Source organism: Callospermophilus lateralis, chromosome 2, assembly GCF_048772815.1.
Source record: "Callospermophilus lateralis isolate mCalLat2 chromosome 2, mCalLat2.hap1, whole genome shotgun sequence".
Lineage (NCBI taxonomy): Eukaryota > Metazoa > Chordata > Mammalia > Rodentia > Sciuridae > Callospermophilus > Callospermophilus lateralis.
Genome location: NC_135306.1, coordinates 9,838,179 through 9,859,237, shown reverse-complemented (window position 1 = coordinate 9,859,237; position 21,059 = coordinate 9,838,179). Strand labels below are relative to the sequence as shown.

At 35.5% G+C, this 21,059-nt stretch overlaps 1 protein-coding gene across 3 annotated transcripts in view; it reads right to left on the bottom strand.

Annotated features, from left to right (window-relative positions):
• Window positions 1–6,968: 6,968 nt before the first annotated feature.
• Window positions 6,969–21,059, bottom strand: part of Scai (suppressor of cancer cell invasion) — a 153,665-nt gene continuing 139,574 nt past the window's right edge. For all 3 annotated transcript variants that reach the window (XM_076843106.2, XM_076843107.2, XM_076843108.2), the window contains 4 exons: window positions 18,914–18,986; window positions 14,747–14,920; window positions 14,446–14,546; window positions 6,969–7,115 (listed from right to left, as the gene is read on the bottom strand). In XM_076843106.2, the coding sequence (XP_076699221.1) occupies window positions 6,969–7,115; window positions 14,446–14,546; window positions 14,747–14,920; window positions 18,914–18,986 (495 nt within the window). The remainder of the gene's footprint in view (window positions 7,116–14,445; window positions 14,547–14,746; window positions 14,921–18,913; window positions 18,987–21,059) is intronic.

Genomic DNA, 21,059 nt, shown 5'->3' with positions numbered 1-21,059 from the left:
ACTTTCAGACATGCACGCTGCACACACCTCTAAAAAGACAGGAAGCCCTATCCTAAAGATTAAACTGCTGGTCCTTAAAAAAATATCATTATGACTTGGTAAGCTTAGTTAAAACTGAAATTTAGAATATCAATGATTTGATTTAGTCCCATAAAACCAGTGGGGGATGTTGTGGTGTGAACTGATGAATGCAATTAATAAGACTGTAAATTATAGGTTATAGTAAAAAATATAGATTAGAGATATAGGATTTTGATAAATGAGGTAAGACAATTATAAAGCAAGAACAGTCATAGATAGATGTAAGACTCCATTTTGCTGCCTTCTAATAAAAACACCTGTTACAAGAGCTGTTCTCCCACAGAGCATCATCTCTATAGGTGGGTGACAGTCCCTGGCCAGGTGAATAAAGCAAAGCTCTTATTGATTTGAATTCAGACTTAAGAGTGTTTTCCGAAGCGGCTCCCTATAACAAACCAAAAAAGGAAAAATATTAACTTTAGCTTTAGAAAATATTCATATTTACAGAATTCCAAAGAAAATATTTCTGTGGCACCAACAAATTAGTTATATTTAATTTGATACATTTATCTTTACCTGATCAAACACATAACCCCTGTATCATCCTGATGCCCTTCCTGTCAATTGTATTCACACATCAATTATTTTCCCTTAAATAGAATAGAAGGCATGTTTATTTATTTATTTTTAAATATTTTAGTTGTAGTTGAACACAACACCTTTATTTTATTTATTTTTATGTGGTGCTGAGAATCGAACCCAGGGCCTCGCCTGTGCTAGGCAAGCGCTCTACCACTGAGCCACAACCCCAGCCCAGAAGGCATGTTTAAATAAGTCTTTGTGTTCCAAACTCAGTAAAGCTAGGACTTGGTATAATATTACATCTTGAAATTCTAGTTTGAGAAAAGTGAATCGCTTTTTACTTTGTGATTGTTTTTAAAGTTAAGGGGTACCCACTGTATATACGGAGTGTCGACGTGTACAAGTGTAGGAGAATGTGGAAAGGGCCTGGGTTTCTTGGCAACTCTATCTTACTCAACTGAAAAGTTACTGGCATTATAACTGTGGGGTCAGAGGTGCTATCTGCAATTTCAGTTTTACCTACAGCACTTTTTTTTTTTTAATTGCCATTGTTCTTAAATTAATGTCCACATTGAGCCTGAGACAGTTCCATGAATTTTAAGTAGCGTATTATTTGCTCTGCTATTACTCTCCAACTGCAAAAAAAATTATTTGGCTACTAAAACAGCAAAACATTAGAGTCTATGGGCATTTTCACTGATTTCTCAGAAATAATACATCATTATGTTTTCATATTTAAGACTATAATAATTGTATTTTAAACTTAATACTATAATTGAAAAGTGTTGTGAATAGGGAATGTTTAATTAAAAATACGATAAGGAGGCAAATGTAACACTTTGGGGTGGTAAAATTGACTCCCGAACTAATTTCTAACTTTAATGTGAATGGGGTCAAACATTGCTTTGCAGTTGTATTTTTTCATGCAAAAATAACTTGTACTTAATTTCTGCAGTGAATGTATTCAAGTGTATATTAAACATCTCTTACATTCATTCATGCAAATAAACACATCAACTGAAGACAGGAGTAAGCCAACATTGACCCTCTGCAATAGCCCATAGATTCACAAATTGGCACTTCATTTATTTTCTATAATTTTATGGGCCCCAATATTATCATCCTTGGTAGAGGTTTGAAGGCCCAAGTTTTTATATCATACTATGCACCTAATTTTAAGAGATCTACTTCATGTGTGAATTTATGGCCAGATTGCAGAACACAAGTGGTCTCATGGAGACTCAGCCATACATCTGGAGGCATTCTATTCATTGGGAGCATTTTCTCAGATGACCATACTCATCTTTGAAATGCAATTCCAATAAGAAAAATCTATAGTTAGAAATGCCAAGACGTGACTAAAGTAATCATAGCTGCTGCAAATATACAGATTAACAGCCTCCTGTTCCTCATGAACTCTTACCCACCTAGGTTAGGCCTTCCTTAGCTAATGCCCCCCACCTTTTTGCCTCACAGAGACATATAAAATGAGGCATATTAATGAAAACAATACAAATTTAAAATTTAGTATCAGGTATTGAAATGACAAGTAGGAACATATTTCCCTCACTTAAAGGGCAATTTCTTACCTATTTAAAAATGTGACAAAGTAAAATTTTTTCCATAGCCCCTACATGAATTCCCAACATAACAGTTTACTATTCAGTAATGATAAATATGGTCAAGCAAATAAAAGAGTAATACAACTTAGGAACCTGCTGATGTTGCAGTTCACATATATATATATATATATATATATATATATGTGTTTTTTAGGGTCATATCATTAATTTATCATCCACTTAAGTGGAAGTTTACAGATTATTTTAAAGCTAAGCATGTCCAGCTTTCTGTTAAGATCTTCATATCCTAATTTCAACTCTAAATGAGCTCATTTTATCCCAACACAAGCCCCTCAAAATAGAGGCTTGTGAATGAGATCCAGCCACAACCTAATTACAGCAGCATGAACAATGCCACTAGGATGTCCTCACAGAACTTAAATAAATTCAGCCCACAATGGGTATGGGTGTATAATATACACATACTACATAATTGCATACCAATATATTTACAGATATGTACATGTATGTACAAAAAGTATACACAGGGATTGCATTTAGCATCACAAAAATATACACATGCCATAAAAATAAGAATTTCAAATAAATAAGTCAAAATAGAGCCCTCAACGGAAATACTCTATATTTTCCAGATAAACACACAAGAACATAAATACCCAAAACATCACCAGGAGACTAAAAGCATTCATATTCACATCAAATCTTTTACTCACATGGGGTGGGGGGGTGATTCTGAATTACTGTCAGTGGCCAAGTTTGCAGACCTTGGCACCTTACTATATTTCCAGTCCAGAATGTTCTCTGGAGATTAGGCTGATTACAAGTCTCCATGGATAACTGAGTAAAAGATTTTTTTCAACTGGATCCAAACCACTCCTCAGAGACATAAAATTATTAAATCACAAAGGTCAGAGATTAAACTAGGAGAAGAATATAAAGCTTCATAATTGATGTACAAATTTGATTTGTCACTTTTCCCTTTACTTTAATTAAATTGAGCACAATTACCAAGTAATTTGTGTCAGGGAATTCTATTGCACAAAGAAAATGAATGGCAATAGCCACAATGGAGGGTGGATCAGATCCTGTATCAGAATTGGATTGCACTTTGTTTCTATACTCTCAAAATGGTTTAGCTTGGTAAAAATATAAAGGACACAATGAATTCTGTGCTTTGAGAGATTTTGAGAGCACCACTTTCTAGGGAGGAAAACACAAACATACAAATAGTACATCCTGGATGAAATCAAAGATAAAATAGCTGATTTTTATAATTAATAAACAAAGATTTGTTTCGACTGACTAACTCACTGGTTTCAAGTCTGATACAGTTTTTTTTAAAAAAGTACCAAAACCCTTTGTGTCAAAATATAAATCTCTAATAACTACTTTCTTGTTCATTATAGAAAAGAGTCTGAGCTATTGGGAAGATGGGCTGAGACTAGGAGAACTCTAGTTCTATCATTATGAATAATCAGATAGCTTTTTGGATTTCAGCTTTCTTTTCCATAAAACAGGGAAGATGGTTGCTTTACCAACTTGAGAAATAATATACAGATAAAGAAGCTGGGTGTGGTTGGCATATGCTTGTAATCCCAGGGCTTGGGAGGCTGGGACAGGAGGATCACAAGTTCAAGGCCAGCTTCAGCAACTTAGTGAGGTCCTAAGTAGCTTAGGGAGACCCTGTCTCAAATAAAAAACAAACAAAAAACCAACAAACAAAAAGGAATGGGAATATAGCTCAGTGGTAAAAGCACCCCTGGGTTAAGGGGGAAAAAATCAGATAAAGAGAAAATTTCATTATGCTTCATTTTGTTTTGTTTATAACTGAACTGCTTGCAATTTTATGCTAATTTGTTAAGATCATTTTTAAGAGAGACTAGAGACTGTATCAGAATCTCCAGGGAGTTTGTGCAATTTGAAAGGAAGTTGTTTCCCATTGCTTTGCTCTGCTGTTGGTTCCAATATTTAAATTTTTATGACTTCTACAATTAAATAAATAGGGCTTAAGATTTTTATAAAGATAGGTGGGAAGCAATTAAAACATAAAATTCACTGGCATTGTCACACTGAGCCCATTAGGTGATTGTCCTTCTACATTTCTTCTTCCTTGATTAACGCTTTAAAACGTAGAGGCCAGGCAGAGGGCACAAGAAGGAATCGTTAATCTCTTGTATAAAACTTCCATAATAAAAAGTAAAGACAGAATATGAAGTGTTTGTACAGACGCCCCATTCTCAAATGATGCTTACCCTAGTCTCTCTTTTAAACACAGATATTCTCTCAATAAACAAACAAAAGATTTCCCTTCCCATGATATAAATTTTCTTCATCCTACTTATCACTTGCTAACATAAATTTTACTTAGGTTTATTGCCTGACTTCTCTGTGAGAATGTGAAAGTCATGAAGAAAAAGGACATTGTTTCGCCAGGGCCCAGAAGAAAATCTGGAATGTATAATAAATCTGGTTGCATAATATACAACTTTCATGAGGGCATGAATGAAACAATAGCTTAGAATTTTCTATGGCAGTTTTGCTCTCCTTAAAGATTCAAGATCCCTTCATACCAATTTAGATCTCTGCCTACCAGTAAGGAATTACATTACTATTAGCTTAAAGGGCCATGTCATTATCTAAATCCCTGTTGTGCTTCCTAAGGTGGACAGGTTTCTAATCATGACAGCTACTTTCTTCAAGACAGTCTCTCTCCAAACTGATCTCTAAAATAGCTAACTGGAATCCAGGTTTTTTCTTGAACAGAGTTTCAATAAATATGATCTAGAAAAGAATGCTGTGTGCTAAAGACAAAGCATTTTTCCCTGGTAGTGAGGGTAGAGAAATCAATATTTTTGGACCAAGAATCTAAATGGTAGAGTCACGGAGCTGCAAAGGACCTTGGGTCACCCCCTCCATTGTACGTGGGAGATTGGTAAAAGGAAGAGACATGAACACATTTGTCAAAGGGCATAATGCCAGTTATGGGAAAGTTAGGATCAGAACTAAGATATCCTGGTTCTCAGACCAGTATTCCTTGGACTTAGCTGGTGAGGATAGGGCTCAGGATAATGAAAATTATTTTAAACACTAGAGAATCAGGAAAAATGTGTGTTGGTAGAAATATAAGTGGTATAGAAATTCAGGGGATTTGGAACAAGAGGCCAGTCAACTCATGACAGTCTACTGCTGTGGTTCAGGTAAACACTTATGAAAGGAATTCTATGACATATATTAAGGTACTGGAACAAAAGGAAAGCGGTCTACCTGAAAATGAAAAACAACATACCAGCCAAAGAAATCACATTCTAAGATAACTTTTCCCAAGCATTCTGAAATACTGCTTGAAAGAATAAAAAGGTAAACAAAGCACCCTAAAGTCCCTAAACCGAAGAACAATCACATTAAGACTTCACATGGAAAAATCAGCAAAGTGGAGCAGGTATGGGGAAACTTAGGCCCAAAATTATTGGCCAGAAATGAAAACCATGTTAAAAATATTACAGTAAAATTTCCCTATGGACATAGGAAAAAGGTATGAAAAGCAATCACTAATTTCCCCTGGGACAGCCAGAGGTAGACTGTGAAACCATACAGAGAATTAGGAAGAAGTCTTTTGATTTACAGATTTCTTAATATGAATACTGCATAATCAAAGGAAGAGAAAAAACCTTCACAGCTAGTGCTGGTGAAATTATGAGGGGATGAAAGGAATGAAAACACAAAAATTTTACATTATACATTGAGTCCCATTTAAAATAAGAATAAAACATTTGCATGAATATAATGTAACTAAATACAAGGAGTTTAAACAAATCTTATTTCCAAAATTTCAATGCAAAAATCAATTTATAGTTTAATTTTCATAAACAACCAGTTACCCCCCACTAAAAATAATAGTATCTCTGACTTTGAAGTTTCATACATTTGAACTATACAAAGAAATTAGAAACTGTCACTGAGCCACAACCACAGCCCTCAGTTTTTAAACATGAGCTCATGAACTAAGTATTTAAATACAATTCCAACTGGAGATTTGTATTATAAAATCAACAACCTGATTTTTTGACTGAAATGTTTAAAAGCTGTTTTCCCTTTTATTTTCAGCATTCAAAGACTACAAAGAAATCAAAATATGTAAAAAAAAAAAAAAAAATCTCTTAACAACACAGTACTCAGATATTCCAAGTAATATTATTTCAAGTCAAAGACACAGCTTTCAGAGGAAAATCAATCCTATACCATTTCTGAAAATTTGACAGTGTTTAAAAGAATTCAATGATTTCAAGAACTGTCTTAATCATGCTTCAAAAAATCATATATTTTTCTACTTATTAACTTGGAATGAAAAGAAATATTATGGAAGGACTCTTATCTTGATTTTTAGTAGTCCATGCTGGCCAGTTTCATCATTATGAATAATTATATGTTTTTTAAATCTGGACATTTAAGGTTCAGGTACAGGAGTTGGATTTTTCTCATTATACAAAAATAAATGATTTATTCTTCTCAGAGTGAGAACAGTGACTATTTGAGTAAGTATCCATACATCAAAACCAAAACATAAAAATTACAAGATTAATTGATTTTCTAAAAGACTTGAAAGATTGCATTTTAAAACAGTTACCCTAAAAGTCTGAACATTTTATTTTTGTTTGCTTTTAAAATGGTGGTCCTAAATTAAAAAATAAAAACTAAGTAACACACTATGTGTCTGTCATCACATTAGAAAACTGCACCATTTAAAATCTGTGGAAAATGAAAAAATGTTTCAACAAGATGGTTTTAATAGTCATCTATGGTATTTTCAAAGAAGACATTTCGAACATCCAGAATGGATGCTAATTCCAAAATGTGCTTCTGGAGATGAGGATTCTCCACTGTTTCATCTCTTGGCAGTTGTGGATATGATTCTGGATAATTTCGTGTTTCCTGGTAGGCAAAGAGAAAAGTCAATCTTTTTATTTATTAGAAGAAAATTATATGCAACAGGTATATAGTATTAAGAAGTAGCCTGATATTTGTTTTTCTCTATGGTATGGTTATTTCTAGAAATATGTTTGTTGAACATATTGAATTACTAACATTTGACCATTTAGAGCTCTAAAAATTATAACTTCACATGATTTAACAATATATTTACTTGGTTTTTTCACAAACTTTTGCTGAAGAATGGGTTGCTAGGCACGATGCTGTATGTCATATGGAAACTGTCTTTCTTTCTTGCTGAGGGGAAAATCATAGCACATATAGAATTTCAACAAATTTCTGTTTAATGGATGAATAGATAGATGACAGGAAATCAAAATGGAAAAGTCAAGAGAAACACCCATTAAGTAACCTTAATGGGCCTTGGTAACTAATTATAGGAGAGGGAGATGTCAAAAATAAGATTTCAGAAATGGATGACTTGACAGAGGGCTGGGAGCTACTGAGAGAAAAAGGGAGATACAGGAGGATATAATTTGGGGTCAGTATAAAGCTTCAGGTTTTAAGTGTATTTTGTTTGAGATAATAGGGCAAAATAGATTAGAACTGCCCCATAACCAGAATTTGAAAATTCAGGGCTGTATCTTAGAAGATAGATTTAATCAGTGTAAGTAAACATTGATGTACTCCTCATAAAAATAAATATTGATGCAATGAAAATTGGATGAGATTTTTAAGATACTAGAAAAGGGAGTGAAAATTGCTTTTCCTGATGATGGGCAAAATCACGCCTTTGGGATAGGATTCCCCTGTGTTTCTCCTTTGCTAGCAAAGCAATAAACTTTCTTTTTCCTTTTTCTCAAAAAAAAAAAAAAAAAAAAAAAAAAAAAGCAAGAAAGGAAAGGGAGTGAAGAAAGGAGATAAGCAGATATATACAAAGGTGAAGAAAAATTGGGGGGAAAAAGCAGGCAGAAAAGAAATAAACCTGAAAAAGCTTGACATGGAAGCAAAAAGACCATTTCAAGAATCAGGTAATTCTTGCTTGGAAGTTTTCTTCACTTGGTAATTCTACAGACTATACTTCTGCCACATATTTACAATTTCCTAAAGAAATAAGTGACTACTGTTTCAAGTATCTCACATGACAATTCACATATTAAATGTCACTTCTCTTTCTCTCCTTATAGGATTTACTCATAACATGACAAAGCCAACATTACTTTACTACACAAATAATATGAAGAATAGAAAATTGTAATGCTTCAAAACTTTAAAAAGATAACAAAAAAGTCAAGAACTGCTACAGGACAATAAGTTGAACAATTCTCTCAGCTCACAGCAAGATGATGTCTGAGTTACTAAACATCCTTCAGAGTACAAAATATTTGCTAATGTATAATGAGACCCCAAAAGAATGATGCCTCTAGAAGACAGTGGGGGGAAGGGAGGAGGGATGGGAATGGGAAAGACAGTAGAATGAATTGGACCAAACCTTCCTATGTTTATATATAAATACACATCTAGTATAACTCCACATCATGTACAACCCCCAAAATGGGAAGTTATACTCCATGTATGTATGTCAAAATACATTCTATTGTATGTATAACTAAAAAGAACAAATTAAAAATTTAAAAAAATAGTTAAAAAAAAAGGAAAAAAAAGAATGATGCCTGTTAGGCCTAAGAAGTCTACTCTAAATCCACCTATAAAAACTTAATAGTAGCTGCAAAAGATGAAAGAAATTCACAACTAAAATAATTCCTGCCAGAATAAAGTCTAAATAGTCTATTTATCTCTTTATTTATTTGGGTACTGGGCACTGAACCCAGGGGCACCTAACCACTGAACCACATCCCTAGCCCTTTATTTAATATTTTGAGACAGGGTCTCACTGTGGTACTTGGGGCCTTTCTAAGCAACTCACTAAGTTGCTCAGTCTGGCCTTGAACTTGTAATCCTCCTCCCTCATCCTCCTGAGTCATAGAGATTACAGGTGTATACCACCACACCCAATTTCTCCAATAAATTTTAAAGGAAGACAACAAAATCCAGAATTCAATATCACAAAATTCACAATGTTCAGCCAGCTGTGATGATGCTGGCCTGTAATCCTAGAGACAGGGAGGATGAGGTAGGAGCATGGCACATTCAAGGTCAGCCTCAGAAATGTAGCAAGATCCTATCTCAAAATAAAATATAAAAAGGGTTAGGGATGTGGCTCAGCAATAAAGCACCCCTGGGTTAAATCCTCAGTACAAAAAATTTATGTAAAAATTAAAAAATAAAAAGAACTGGGGATGTAGCTCAGGAGTAAAGTGTCCCTGGGTCAATTCCTAGTCACACAAAATGAATGAGTAAATTCACAGTGTCTATTTTCTGTGCTATATTACAAAATTTGTAGATGTATAAAGAACCAGGAATACAAGACCTACAACCAGTGGGGAAAACAATATAAGCAGACCCTGCTTAACCACTGAGCCACAACCCCAGTCCTCTTTTGTTTTTTGAAACAGGTTCTTACTAAGTTGGCTCAGGACCTCACTCAACAGCTGAGGCTGGCTTTGAATTTGCCCTCATGCCACCTCAGCCTCCCAAGTCACTGCAAACACAAGTGTGCACCACGCACCCAGCTATAATGAGAGCTTAAAAATGAGCTTAAAAACTTAGAGAAATAAATATTTCTAACTTTATAATGACGGAACATTTGACTAGCAGATAAGGACTTTCACATTCAAAAAAATGAAATCAAATAAGAGAAATGGAAGATATTAAAAAGTGTCAATCACAACTTCTAGAGATGAAAAGACCTAATATCTGAAATGAAAAACTAACTGGACAGAGTTAATAGATTCAACACTGCAAAAGAAAGATCAGAGATCTTAAAGACGTAGCAAAGAAACGATGCACAGTGAAACACAGGAAAAAAGGGGTGGGATAAGAAGAAATGGAAAGAAAAGCAAAGGAAGGGAAAGGACACATCAGTGGCCTATGGAACAATGTTAAGTTATATGACGTATGTGTAACTGACATCCCAGAAAGAGAAGAGCATGGAAGAAAAAGTATGTGACGAGGTAGTGGCCAAAAAAATATCCAAAAACTCTTTCAGTTATAAACCAGATATTCAAGATGCTTGATGAATCCCATGCAGAAAAGCAATGACAACAACCAAGAAAACCACTCAAGTGCATCCTAATCAAATGACAAGAAAACAATATGGAGAGGAAATCTTAAAATCAGCCAGAGGAAAATGAAAAGACACATTACACATTGCAATAATTACTACACAAGTAGACTTAATCAGAAAGAGTATAAGGAACTTGAACCACATTATAAAACAATGGGATCTAACAGATACTTATGGAACACTTCATCCAAAAGCACTAGCACATACCATCATTTCAAGCATCCTCAGAATATTTATAATGATAGAATACACACTGAATTAAACAAGTCTTAAAAAATTTAGAATTCAAATGGTAGAATATATGCTCTGACCATATAGGAATTAAATCAGATATAAAAAATAAGAAAGTATCCAGAACATGAACAAACACTGGATATAAAACAACACATTTCTCAATAATTGAGAGTTAAAAAAAAAAAAGTCGGAATGAGTCTATTTCAGGTAAATAAGTAAGAAGAGAATTCATTAACACCATATTTATGCTATAAAAAACATGAAGGAAATTTTATATTTAAGAAAAATGTTACCAGATGAAAAAATAATGTATACACAGAAATACAGAGTGTCAGAAATGGCACATATATGAAAATTTTCTTCCTTGCCAGGTGCGGTGGTTGATACCTGTAATCCCAAAGGCTTGGAAGGCTGAGGCAGGAGTATCACAAGTTCAAAACCTGCTTCAGTAACTTAGTGAGACTCTAAGCAACTTAGTGAGACCCTGCTTCTAAAATAAAATGCAAAAAAGGGTTGGGGAAGTGGCTCAGTGGTTAAATGCCCCTGGGTTCAATCCTTGGTACCAAACCAAATCAAACAAAAAGTCTTCTTCCTCATTAAGATTTTTTAAAAAGACAATTATTAAATGTTATGATAGTCACAGTATTTCACAGTATATAATATATGTAAAAGGCAGATGGTCAGTAGCAGTACAGATGATGAAAAGAAGACATGGGAATACACTGTTGTAGCATAATTACACTGTATGTGAAACATAATCTTTTCAACAAATGGTACTAGAACATTTGCAATATCCAAATAAAAAATTATACTTTAAGCTGGGATTGGTGGCATATGGGTATAATCCCAGCAAATAAGAACACTGAGATAGGAGGGTTTTAAGTTCAAGGTCAGTCCTGAAAATTTGGCAAGATGCTGTCTCAAAATTAAAAAAAAAAGATAAAAAAGACTGGAGATGTAAGTCAGTGGTAGAGTGCCCTTGGGTCCAATCTCCAACACTACTAAAACAAACAAATAAATAGATTTTAACTTTTACCTCACATTGGAAGCAAAACTTAATTCAAAATAGACTGTAGACCTAAATGTAAAAGCTAAAACTATGAGAATCCTAGGAAAAAAGATAAGAGAAAATCTTTGTAACCTCAAGACAGGCAAAGAATGCTTGGCTAATACACAAAAACACAAACTACAAATGAAAAAAGAAACATTTAGTTTTTTGTTTTTTCAGATTCTTCAAGTCACAGAATGAGACAAAATAAACTCATGAAAAGATGTTCAATGTCAACATTGACTAGAGAAATGCAAACTGAAAACTACACTGAGCTATCCCTACATACCCACCAGTTAAAAGTCTGAAACACCAAACGTTGTTGAGGATACAGAGCAACTTCCATATACTGTCGGCCGGAGTATAAAATGGTACAAACACTTCAAGAAAAGGTCTGGTAGTTTCTTAAAAAAATTAAACACATGCCAGCTCCATGATCAAAGAAACATGGACAAAAAAACACATGTCTGTATAAAAACATACACAAGCCTTTTTATTTATAAGGAAAAGCAGTTTTATTTATAATAGCCAATAATTTAAAACTGCCCACGTGTTCATCAACAGATGACTGTTTAAATATGAGTGGGTTGTGGACTGACCAGAAGGGGTATGCAGGGGACTTTCTAGAACGATGCTATGCTGTGTAACTTGATAGAGGTCTGGGTCACACAGGGTATGTCCTCCTCAAACTCACCCGATCACATACTTAGTTGTATGCATTTTCCTATATATAAACTTTCAATAAAGACTGTGAACATGTAAATACATGATGGAATGTTGATAGGAAAGTCTAGGGATGGCCACGATTTACTTCAAAATGCATAAAAAAAGATGTACTGGTGAACAGAAAGAGGGAAAAGTAAATGGAATGCAAACATATCAAAATAACTACAGATCCTATGGGGTACATATATGACTGTTTACTGTACAATTCTTTTGCACTGTGAAATTGTCATAATAAAATTTAAAAAAGTATTTCGAAACTGAAAGTTGCAAAAGACTTTGTAAAATGTTCAGGAATATTTGGAAAAAGAAACCAAATGAGGCTGAGGCAGGAGGATCACTAATTCAAAGCCAGCCTAAGCAATTTGGCAAGGCCCTAAGCAACTTGTGAGACCCTGTCCCAAAGTAAAAACTAAAAAGAGCTTGGGATGTTGCTCAGTGGTAAATCACCCTTGGGTTCAATCCTCATTACAACAAAATAAAAGTAAATAAATTAAAAAAGGAGGGAAAAAAAAGAAAACAAGGAACCAAATGTTACTTCTAGAAGTGAAAATATAATAGTCAACATTTAATCTATTTTTTTTTTTAGTACTGGGGATCTAACCCAGAACCATTTTACCACTGAGCCATATCCCTAGTCCTTTTTGTTTTTCATTTTGAGACAGGGTCTCACCAAGTTGCTGAGGGTCTCACTAAGTTGCTGAAGCTGGCCTCCAACTTGTAATCCTTCTGTCTCAGTCTTCTGAGTCACTGGGATTACAGGTGTGCGCCACCATGCCTGGCTGGCTAACAGTTTAAAAACCTCAAGGAACAATGTGTAGGTACAGGAATACACAAAAAGAAACAGTGTGAAATGAACTATCAAGTCAAACAAAATACTTGAGTACATTTCTTACAAACAGGAACACAGAATAACATTTAGGAGAAGTAGTTCAACCTTGACAGTAATCCTAGAGAAGAAAATTAAACCACAATAACTTATGACTCTGTACATACGAGATTTACATAAAATATAAAGTATGAGTTCAACAAGTACTGGCAAGGAAGACTCAGTGTAATAGCAGCTCTTACACACTGCTTGTGTGAGTGTGAACACGAACTGACTTTGGAAAATGGTTTGATAAACCTAAATGTGCATACATCCTCCAACTTTGCAAGGCTGCCATTAGGTATATTCTCCAAAGAAAATCTTACATATGTGCACCAGGAAACTGACATAAGAATTCCATAGTGGCATTGTTTACATAATAATAATATCTGGCAATAATCCACATATCCATTATCAATAGAATGGATAAATAATTTATGACATATAGTCAAATAATGCCTCATATTATATAGTCAAAACAAGCGAAAGAAAGCTGGAGTCATCAATATGGCTCAATCTCAAGAAAATAACTGAAGGAGTAGGCTGGGGTCATGGCTCAGCGGTGGAGCGCTGGCCTAGCATGTGTGGGGCCCTGGGTTTGATCCTTAGCACCATATAAAAATGAGTAAGTAAAATAAAGGTTTGTGTCCAACTACAACTAAAAAATAAATGTTAAAAAGAAAAAGAATATAACTGAAGGAAAAAAACCAATATGTATCCATCAATATCTTGTGCAGAAATACAAACATAAGTTGGGCACCAAGGTGCAGACCTCTAAATCCTAGGTACTTGGGAGGCTAAGGTAGGAGGACCACAAATTCAAGCCAGCCTAAGCAACTCAGCCAGACCCTGTATCATAATATAAAATAAAAACAGGGCTGAGGATGTAGCTTAACAATATGGTATCCCTGGTTTCAGTCCTCAGTACTGCAAAAAAACAAAACAAAAAAATCCCACAAATACATGTGACAAAATTATAAAGTGAAGCAAATTTAACCATAAAATTCAGGATGTTAGTTGCAATTGCAAAGGAGATAGGAGGATCAGAGGACCTAGAGAGGATTTCAAAGGTAATGAAGATGGTCTTAATTAGGAAGGTAGGTATTCAAATGTGTCTTGATATCATTAATCTTTATACTTTACATATTTATTTCTAAACATTATTTTTTATCTATTTAAACTTTATTTAATATAAACAAAATATAATGTATGATTCTTAAGTAACTAAAATGGTAAAATTGGTGAAAATGGTAAATTAATATTCTTTGCCTACCCGAAAAATCTTGTGCATCCTCATGGTGGCTGAACAAAAGATAAATCTTGTGAGAAGTAAACGAAGAAATTCATCTCCAAAAAACTGCAGAAATGCCTGATCTGCAAAGAGGACAAAAGGTGACAGTAGAAGGAGGCTTACACAACAACTACATTTCAAAGGGGAAGAAACTTCAGGAAAGCCTTCTTGACTTTCCTGCCCAGGACAAATACCTTTAAAAGTTAAAACAATTTAAAATAAGTAAGCATTTTAACCCATTACAGAACATTCTGTTAAGTGTGCAGTTAGATTAGTAGGGTACCTATTGAACGTGAATGGGTCAGTAGCTGGGCAATATCACGGTTGATTTTTCGAAGATATTCTTGACACTTTTCCCATAGGCCTCTACGCATGCTTGACAATCCAGAGACAAATAGGAAGGCCATGAGAGGATTGTTCAAAAAGAGAGTGAAGAGGCTACCTCGTTGAGATTGATCTGCAATAACAAACATGTTACATATATAGACAACAGTTTTGCAAAAGGTTAAGACATACATATGAGGAACATTTTAGTATACTGATAATGTATAAAATTAAGGCTATATCATTAAAACGTAATTCAAATCGGCAAATTCTGCATAAATTTACAAAAAACACACACCAAGCATGTTGTCTTCTGCTGAATGAATTAAAATAAGAGTCTATTATCAAATAAACATATTCCTTACTACTTTTTAACCCCAACTAACAAATTTAATCCAAATGTGGCCAAGATAATCTTTTATTGGGAGAGGGTGGAGGATTGAACCCAGAGGCACTTATCAAGCGAGCCACATCCTCAGCCCTTTTTTAAATTTTATTTTGAGAGTCTTACTTAGTTTAGGGCCTTGCTGCATTGCTGAGGCTGACCTTAAACTTTCAGTCCTCCTGCTTCAGCCACCCATATTGCTGGGATTACAGGTGTGCACCACCAAGCCTGGATAGATTATCTTGATGGGCTATCCAAGATAGAATTCTCAGGTAAGTACTGTGAATTACCAATCATTTTCATTCTCTTTTGTTAGTTGCACTTTCTCTGATTAACCCTTAAATATCAACAGTCTCCTACTTTGGCCTTAGTGCTGATAGCACCAACTTCTGTTATTTTAGTAGCCATTTATATGCCTATTGATTTATATTCTCTTCATGTCGCCCAGACAGAATTCCTTAGAGCCAATACCATGCTGTCCTGTGGTAGCTAGTGGACACTTAAAATATGACTGCTCCAGGGGCTGGGGTTGTGGCTCAGCGGCAGAGTACTTGCCTAGCACGTGTAAGGCTCTGGGTTTGATCCTCATAACCACATAAAAATAAACAAATAAAAGTATTCTGCCCAACTATAACTAAAAAAAAATATTTTTTAAAAATGTGACCTCTCGGGACTGGGATTGTGGCTTAGCGGTAGAGTGCTTGTCTAGCACGTGCAAGACCCTGGGTTCGATCCTCAACACCACATAAAAATAAGTAAACAAAATAAAGGTATTGTGTCCAACTACTTCTAAAAAATAAATGTATAAAAAAAAATGAGACTGCTCCAAGTTCAGACCCACTGAGACACCCCAGATTTCAAAGTCAAGTGAAAGTATAAAGAGACATATTGTTAACACCCATTTCACCTGTTTCTTTATATTTTAAAAAATGTAGGCACCAGACATTTACAATGAATTACAATGAAATATGTGACTTGCTCTACATTTTGATAGGATGTTGTCACTCTAGTCTCCTACATTCAAAGTAATTGTCAACGACATCTCAAACTCAACATGTCAGCAATTTTAAGCAAGTCCCTCTCCCTTTAGTTCTCCACAAATAGGCTTCTCCTCAATTCTCATTACTCCTCCAGCACTAAGCCAGAGACCTAAAGTCTACTCCTCCTCCCTGTTCTTCCGTCCTCCCACAACAAGTTCATCACAGTTTTGTTGGTTTGATGGGCTTAGAGTCTTTGACGCCAGCAACCTAGGCAGTTGCCCACGCTCTGGTCCCCACCATCTCCCTATTCCCTTCAGTGCCCCTCTCCAACTCATCATCTGCGGGCTGACTGATTGTTCTTGCATGCTATTCCTCTGTTTAAAATTTCTATTACACCCACAGTCCTCCACTCAAATTACTAAACAAGTTTTAGGAGGTTTTTCATCATTCAGTTGCAATATCCCAAATTGTACCCTTTAGCTAAAAGAGCCCTCCTATCCCAGGACCATCATACACTCTTGTTCTGTCATTTCTCATCCCCATGTAAGTCTGCATGCCCTTGACATCAAGTTTTTTTTTTGGACATCACTTTAGACACCACCTAATCCCCCTGCCTCACCCTCACAGGCTGGTCAGGAGCTCCCTGCAGGTGCTCTTGTGTCACCTCCTACGAAACACACAGAGCACTTAGGCACTTGCCTGTTAGGTTCTCTATCTTCTAGACCGTGACTCTGTGAGAAATGTGACCATGTGTACAAGGCCAGAGTCCACTCCCAGAGCCTAACACAATGCCTGATAAATACAGGCTGAATAACTGTGTTGAATGAATAAGCTAAGCCTTGGCTAATAAGGGCTGTAGGCTTACCTATCTGCGACTTAGTGCCTAGGCGAAGGACAAGCACCCTTTGTAGGATGAGTAGCAATAATGTCACTGGATAAATCCTAAATGTTTGTCACAAGAGAATTTTGAATTTGTCTATGTAATTGAATAATTTATTTAATGTATCTGAGATCTAAAGCCTTATAGACAAGGAAAAGGTCCTAAAGAAAAAGTATTAAGGACATTTATTACACTAAGCACACTAATGATAATAATAGTACATGCTGAATATCTAGCATTATCCCATGAGATAAGTACTATTATTATTTAAATTTGAAAGATGAAGATGCTGAGGTACAGAATGGCTGAGGTCAGGTCACAGAGCAATTAAGCGGCGGGATTAATTAAGGCGGGGATTCAGTCTATGTTCAGAATCTGCATTTTTTTTCCTCCTCTACATAATAAATTGTTTCGGATAAACAGTGTTGGTATTAACCCCTTTGACCATATAACTCTTTTTTGTTTTATTTTTGTATTTTTGCAGCACTGGGGACTGAACCCAGAGCCTCAGACATAATAGGCAAGCATTCTACCACTGAGCAATATCCCCAATCCTGAACATGTATTTTACTTATTTATTTGATTTTTGGTACTAGAGACCAAAACCAGGGCCTCTTGCAAGCTATGCTAGACAAGCACTCTATTGCTGAGCTACACCACCCTGATACACACCCTTTTTCCCCCTCAATTTATTTTGAGACATGGATCTTGCTAAGTTGTTGAGGCTGGCCTTGAACTTGCAATCTTCCTGTCTCAGACTCCTGAGTCACTGGGATCATAGGTGTGCGTCACCATGCCAGCCCTGACCATGTAATTTTAACTAAAGCTGCATCATCATAGGACAGAATGACAACAAAAAGCATTCAAGGAGTTGAAGGGGTTACACTCCTCCAGAAATAATGAGATACAGGATGACAAAATCCTCAAAGCAGGAGAATTTTACCGTTGTTTGAAGGTAAGTTCTATCCCTTAGTAATCTGGCTTTTGGATACATGAGCTTAGTATTTCTATATGTTTTTCCCTGTTAAATAGCAGAACTTACCTTAAAACAACGGTGAAAGTCTCCAGCTTCTCTCAGGCATTCAAATGCTGACCATCACTTCCTGTGTCAAACTATGTCAGCAGACAGGACTTCTGGCTGGGAAGTAGCAGTAAAATGCCATCTCCCACAGAGAGACATCAGCACTATTCACAGTTAGGGAGATAGTGAAACAGTGACAAGTACTGCTAAAACAGCGTTAAGGTTTGCTTAGTATTTTACCTTCTCAATGACTGCGAGTTGGAATTAGGTTTTATGTGTTACCTATTAAGTACAAATCAGAAAGGGCAAAAAGTCTGTCAATTCTCAGCCACTGGAGAAACGCCCAGCTGCTAACTCATCTCTCTGGCAGACTTAGAAGAGGTTCTTTTACTTTAAAAAGTACTACAAGGTAAAAATGGAGGAAAAAAATAAACCCTTTAAGTTATGCCAGATAGGTTATCCTAACTCTGAGGCATAGGCTGAGAAGTTTCCTAGACCAGCAATCCTGTGGTCTTAAAAAGATGCCTAAAATATGTAATCAAAGGTTTGTACGGATAATGAGAAGCAAATCAAAACACACACCTGTAAAACAAAATTATAGTTTATAAATCATGAGGTCCCCAATAGCAAGGGGCCAACCACCTCTTTCTCAGGGAGGAATTATCTCAAGGCCTAACACATTAGGAATGTCTGGTTGTTGGCAAGGTTTTTGGTTATATGACAGATTGATACCTGCCACATGGACACCATAAATCCACTCATAATCATTGTGAGAGGGAAAAACAAAGATCAGTATTATTCAAAATGCAGATACTATTCATTTGTGACTTACAGGTGTAACAAGCACTGAGAGAACATACCTTGTAAAGCTTTTGGGTATGCCGTAGGAGAAAGCAAGCAGACTAGTGGCTGTCCAAACAAGTTTGTGAAATTCTGTAATATATAAGAATTTAAATCTTTCATTAAAGATTTGACCAACAGCGGTTACTTAGTTTTGTCCCAAAGCCCTCTGGTATGAATTAAGCCCTTTAACTCATGAATAGTTGCAGAAACATCTGCACCACTGCAAATATGCTCTCATATCGAAAGACCATGCATGGACTTGCTGAAAGGGTCTCCAAGTTTACTAGACGAACTACTGACTTTTAAATAAAGGCACATACATGATGGTAGGACTATGGGGAGAGGTGATCCACCTATTTACTAAGAAATTACCCACCCGACTGGGCAACACACATCAGATATACAAGGATGAATTTCCAAGATCTAGAATCTGGCTTTCTGCATTGAAGGCTCCAAACTCTGAATTACCGGTATGTGAGGATTACTGTCCATCTCTTACTGAAGATCATAGTCATTGCCCACACCAGATACTCTATTATAGCAGAATGTTGATGTATCGACTTACAGTGAAAATTAAGCTGAAATACTAGAATATGCTTTGCATAATTAAGGATATCTTTTCCTTAAATGCCAATCTACATAAGAAGTAAAATCATACCCTGATTGAAAGCAATAAGACAGACAAAATTTCTAGAGTGAACTGAGTAAAAAATGGAAAAAAACAAAAATAACAAATAAGTCCACAAACTTTAAAATGTTCCTATGTGATAAGGAACACTTGAACAAATGGAAAGACAAACTGTTTGTAGAGACAAAACCATTCTAAAATGTATTACACTAATTTATTAAAATTTGAACCCACCTCAACAGAAATAGCCAAAACTTTTTTTCCTGCAAGTGAAAAGATAATTCTAAAGTTCGTATGCAAAAACTAGATTAGCCAGAAAACTCTGAAAAAGAAGAGCATAGGGGGAGCTAGGCTCAACGTCTAAAGCACACCTTAAAGCCACAGAACGAAAAATGTGTGTCACTGGCCCAAGAGCAGGCAAAAAACAAATGGAACAGAACCAAAGTCCAAAATTAGATCTGAAACACTTAGCACTTCTGTGTCTCCACTAGCAATGACAACTCAAAATGGTTGAAAAAAAGTGGATAGCTATCTAGAAAAAAAATTGACTCAATACTTCATGCCACACACTGGGATAAATTCCAAATACTTCCAAGATTTAAATGCAAAAAATTAAACAATAAAAGTAGTGAAAGAAAATATGAATTATTTTGATGACCTAGAAGACCTTGATATTACGACTAAGATTAATAAACCAAGTTACATAAGAATCGTGCATAGGGAAATGCATGATCAACTAAAATCAAAAGCCATCTTTCATTATGTGTGTTTCAGATCTTCTCCCCAGTTTATCCTCCAGATAAACTGGGGAAAATTTAACTGGGGAGAAGATCTGAAATTCACATCATGAAAGACTAATCTCCTTCATATATAGAGACCTTCTCCAAATCCAAAAGAAAAAAGTTCACTGATTCAATACAAAAATAAGTATAAGAATAGAATTCATAGAAAAAGGAATAGACTTTGTTGATAATAAGAATAAAATCAAAGCTATGCTAAAATATCATTTTTGACCTACCAGTTTAGCAAAATTTCCAAAGTTTGAGAATATATACTCCTGGCAAGAACATGGGGGAAAACACTCCTATTTAGATGGGTACAAACTCTACAAGATAATTTAGTAGTATCTATTAAAATCAAATGTATAGGGGTGGGGCTGTAGCTTAGTGGCAGAGTACTTGCTTAGCACGTGAGGCACTGGGTTTGATCCTTAGCACCGCATTAAAAAATAAACAAAATAAAGACATTGTGTCCATCTACAACTATAAACATTTTTTAATATTTGCTTTTTAGTTTTTAGGTGGACACAGTATCTTTATTTTACATTTATGTGGTGCTGAGGATCGAACCCAGTGCCTACAGAACAACCCCAACCCCTGTAGAAAATTTTTTGTAAAAAATAAAATGTATAGGCCAGGTATATGGTGGCACACACCAGTAATCCCAGCTGTTCCAGAGGCTGAGACAGGAGTATTGCAAGGTGTAGGGCAGTCTCAGCAACTTAGCGAGATCCTCAGCAACTTGAGATCCTATCT